The following is a 3,787-nucleotide window of genomic DNA, read 5'->3' on the forward strand; positions in this document are numbered from 1 at the left end:
ATTTTGTCTTTGAGTTGCAGAGGTAAAGAATCCCCTCCCTATAAAGCTGAAATTGCAGAGTGGGGAAGGCAGTAAAGGACAGGTCATGCAGGACACAAGGACAAAGCAGTAATTAGCAAGAGTGACTTATCTAAAACAATTAACACCCGTTAACAAAGCTGAACCTGGTAAGAATCGTGGTTAGTAATTGATTAGGAAGTTTTGCACGTGGGTGATTCACGTGCTGGGCGCTTTGAGGTCGGGTATAAAAGTGCTGGACCTCACATCTTGCACCAGCACTTCTCTTGTCTCGCTTCTCTGGTGCTGTAGGTGAGTGAATTCCTAATTCCTGAACTCCTGAGCTCCTCAGTTCCTCCTCTAACCAAGGCTTCAAGTATGGTTTTGGGGCCAGTCTTACATTTTCCTGGTGGAAACCACTGGATGCAGCCTGTGGTGCTCTGGTCTGGCTGGGAAGGTGGGGATTACTCACAGGTTGGGCTTGGTGATCTTGTAGAGCATTTCCAACCTCTGGAATTCTGTAAATTAGTACATTTGTGACATTTCAGCCACTAGGAAATGCAGATTTGGGTGAGATCTAAGTAATATTCCATGAAAACTTTCCCCATTTGTGTTCAGCGCAGTTTAGGGATGGATTTTAGGTGCTGAGCTATGAGAATTCTCCCTGTCCCTTGAGCCTCTTGGTAACCTTTCATACTCATGTTTGATGATGAAACCGATGTGAATTTTGCTTTATTTTCCTTGCCCCACAGATTCTCATCAAGCAGAACCCCAGCCATGGTTCACACCCTGAGCCCCTGCACCGACGGCAGCGCCTCCCCCTGCAGCGTGGCCGTGCCCCAGCCCGTGGCTGATTCCTGCAACGAGCCCTGTGTCCGGCAGTGCCCTGACTCCACGGTGGTCATTTACCCTCCCCCTGTGGTCGTCACCTTCCCCGGGCCCATCCTCAGCACCTTCCCTCAGCAGAGCGTGGTGGGATCCGAGGGAGTCCCTGAAGTCGCAGCTGGTGTTGGGGCAGGTGTTGGGGGTGGTTTTGGTGCTGCCCGGACCCCTGGAGCTTCCCAAGTTTATGGTGGGGCCAGGTGGGCACGGGGGTACCCAGTTGGGAGCTGCAGACCTTGCTGCTAAAGCCAGGGCGTGGCTGCTGGAAGAGGGTGAAATGCAGGATGTAGATCCACAGCTGAGCTCCAGGACATTAAGGAAGAGCTGAGTGTTTGAGGCACCATTAAAATCCCCTGTGGGTGTTTGAACACCTCAAAAATCCATTTCCATCCTTCTCCTACCCTTTCTTATTTCCTTTCTCCTAAGCTTTCCTCTCTTTCCAAGCACTCTGTTCTCAAAACTGTTCCAGGTTCTTTGGGGGCTTGTTGGGATCTTTGTGGTTTCTCACTGACAGTAGGTTTAGATTAGATTTTAGGGAGAAATTAGGAGGGAGTTCTTTCTTATGAGGCCCTGGCACAGGGTGCCCAGAGCAGCTGTGGCCACCCCAGGATCCCTGGAAGTGTCCAAGGTCAGGTTGGATGGGGCTGGGAACAGCCTGGGACAAGTGGAACTGGATCATCTTTAAAATCCCACCCAAACTATTCAGTGCTTCTGTGACTGTGACAACGTCAAGGACATGGCCCGAGATCCACTTCAGATCCATTTTTGGATTTTTCCATGGACAAAAACAGCCCTGCAGTGCCCCAGCCCCTGTTCTGCTGCTGTGCTGTGTGATCAGGGCTGGGTATGGCCACGGGAGAAGCAACCCCAGACATTCCCTGAGTCACCCTGGATCAAACCACGGCTTGTGGGCAATTTGTAACCTGTGCTGTGTCTCACCTGTTCTCCCTCATTAAAGCAGACGTTGCAGCAGGTGATTGGCGTGTGGCTGTCTCTGTCCTTGTCCTGCTGCCTCAACCTGGTCCTGTTGCCAGAAGAGTAAAATTCCCCAGGGATCTGGCCAAGATCTGTGGGTGCATCTCCTTTGCACAGCCCTTCCTTCCTTCCCCACATTTCCAGTCTCTGGGGGGATTTTTGCTCAGGTTTGGCTTTCCTGGCTCCTGTTCCTGGTGTCCTTGAGATTAGCATCCCCATGGCAGTGACATGAGCAGAGCACAGGGCAGGAAAATCTCCCCAGGATCGAGTCCAAGCTGTGCCTGATCCCCTCTCAGACCAATGTCCAGGAATTCCTCTGACACCTCCAGGGTGGCCATTCCAAACCTCCCTGGACAGCCTCTTCCAAGGCCTTTTCCCTTTTCCAGGAGTTATTTTTCCCAAATTTCTCACTTCCAGCCTCCCCTGGCCCAACTCAAGGGAGTTCCCTCTTATCCTGTCCCTGTTCTCTGGGATCAGACCCCAAATCCTCCACTGGCAGAGCCCAAAATCCCTCCTGGATCTCCCTTTTTAGCCCCAGCTCCCTCAGGATTCTCCATTCCCTTTTCCAGCTGCTCCAGCCTCATTCCTATCACTGGCTTCACTCCCCTCCTTCAACGTCCCTCACCACAATGCGGACACAAATTGAATTCCCTGATGGAATTGGGGATTTCTTTGGGGGAAAAAAAAAAAACCCAAAACCAATAAATACATACATTATATAAAATAAATTTAGTAAACAAATACATAAATATAACAAACAAACAAATAAAGAATTGGCAATTAACCTTTCCCAAGCTGTCCTGGCTGTGTTAAAATGTTATGTAGATTGTTAGGAGCAGCGCCAGTGTCATTAAGGATTGCAGGCTGACGTGGCAATGTGGGATTATTCCAGGCTAGTCACTCTTTGGGGAATCATTATCCTTATGTGGAAGGAAAACAGAGTTGCCCAGGCACTGCAATAATGTGTAATTAATGTTGGTGAGCTCTGGAGCAGCTGATTAAACCAGACTCTCCCCAACCACATGATCCTTACAAAAGAGAAATCCCCCAAACCTCAAAAGCCTTTATTGTTGGGAACATTTGGGAATGAGCTGCAGTTTATTGAGGCCTCTCAAGATGCTCTTTCATTACTTAAGTTGAATTTGCGTTTACCACAAAAACCAGAAAAAATGGTGAAATGATGGAAATCTGCCAGTGGGTTTTGGCAGAACTCTTTTTGATAGATTTTTCTCATTTTTGATATAAAAGCCCCCAGTGCGAAATGTCCTTTCAGAGGAATAAAGATTTTGGATGTCTCACTAAGAAGGTTCAAAGTCTTTTCAGCATAGAAGCATTTCCTAATATCTCTTCGATTCTTTATTGAGCCTTAATTATTTTGTTTCATGATAATTGATGTTGATCTAAATATGGTGAATTTTGAAATTCTTGTTTCTCTTCTTGTTTCCAACACGGCCATTTTTTTTTCCCATCATGCCCCACTTCCTCTTCTAAAAGGCCACACTCTTTAACAAATAATTTGAAAATTTAGTCCAGTTTGGGCCATAATTGGGTGCCCAACTTCTCATTTAGTACAGGTTTAGTGTTCAGGGAGGATCCTCAACCTGGCAGGGAATCTTCGTGCTAGAGGCAGCTCCTGCAGGCCTGTGGTTGGTTCCCAAGGGAATATTTGAATGGATAATTCCCAGTGAACACATCCTGGAGCTGGAATGGAATTACAGGAGTTGGTTTATTTAAACAGTTATTTAAATCACCCGACTGTCGCCTGTTATGATAATATCACAGCCAGGCCGCAAAGCTGCTCTCCCCATCCAAATTTCCTGAGCCTCAGGATATGGAGGAATTCTGGGTTTAGGGTCTGGAAGGAGCCTGGGGAAGCTGTGGAGGAGCTGATGGTCAGGAACCAGAGAGACAGGAAAGGGGGAATTGGTTTAGA

General features: G+C 47.9%; 1 protein-coding gene across 1 annotated transcript; it reads left to right on the forward strand.

Moving 5' to 3' along the window:
• Positions 1–774: 774 nt before the first annotated feature.
• Positions 775–1,125, forward strand: LOC306813998 (uncharacterized protein; the record flags this gene model as incomplete). Its single annotated transcript, XM_079329695.1, has 1 exon — positions 775–1,125. The coding sequence occupies one exon, from the start codon at positions 775–777 to the stop codon at positions 1,123–1,125; it is 351 nt and encodes a 116-aa protein (XP_079185821.1).
• Between the last annotated feature and the right edge of the window lie 2,662 nt (positions 1,126–3,787).

The sequence above is a fragment of the Erithacus rubecula genome (genome assembly GCF_903797595.1).
Source record: "Erithacus rubecula genome assembly, contig: SUPER_33_unloc_1, whole genome shotgun sequence".
In the NCBI taxonomy this organism is placed as follows: Eukaryota; Metazoa; Chordata; class Aves; order Passeriformes; family Muscicapidae; genus Erithacus; species Erithacus rubecula.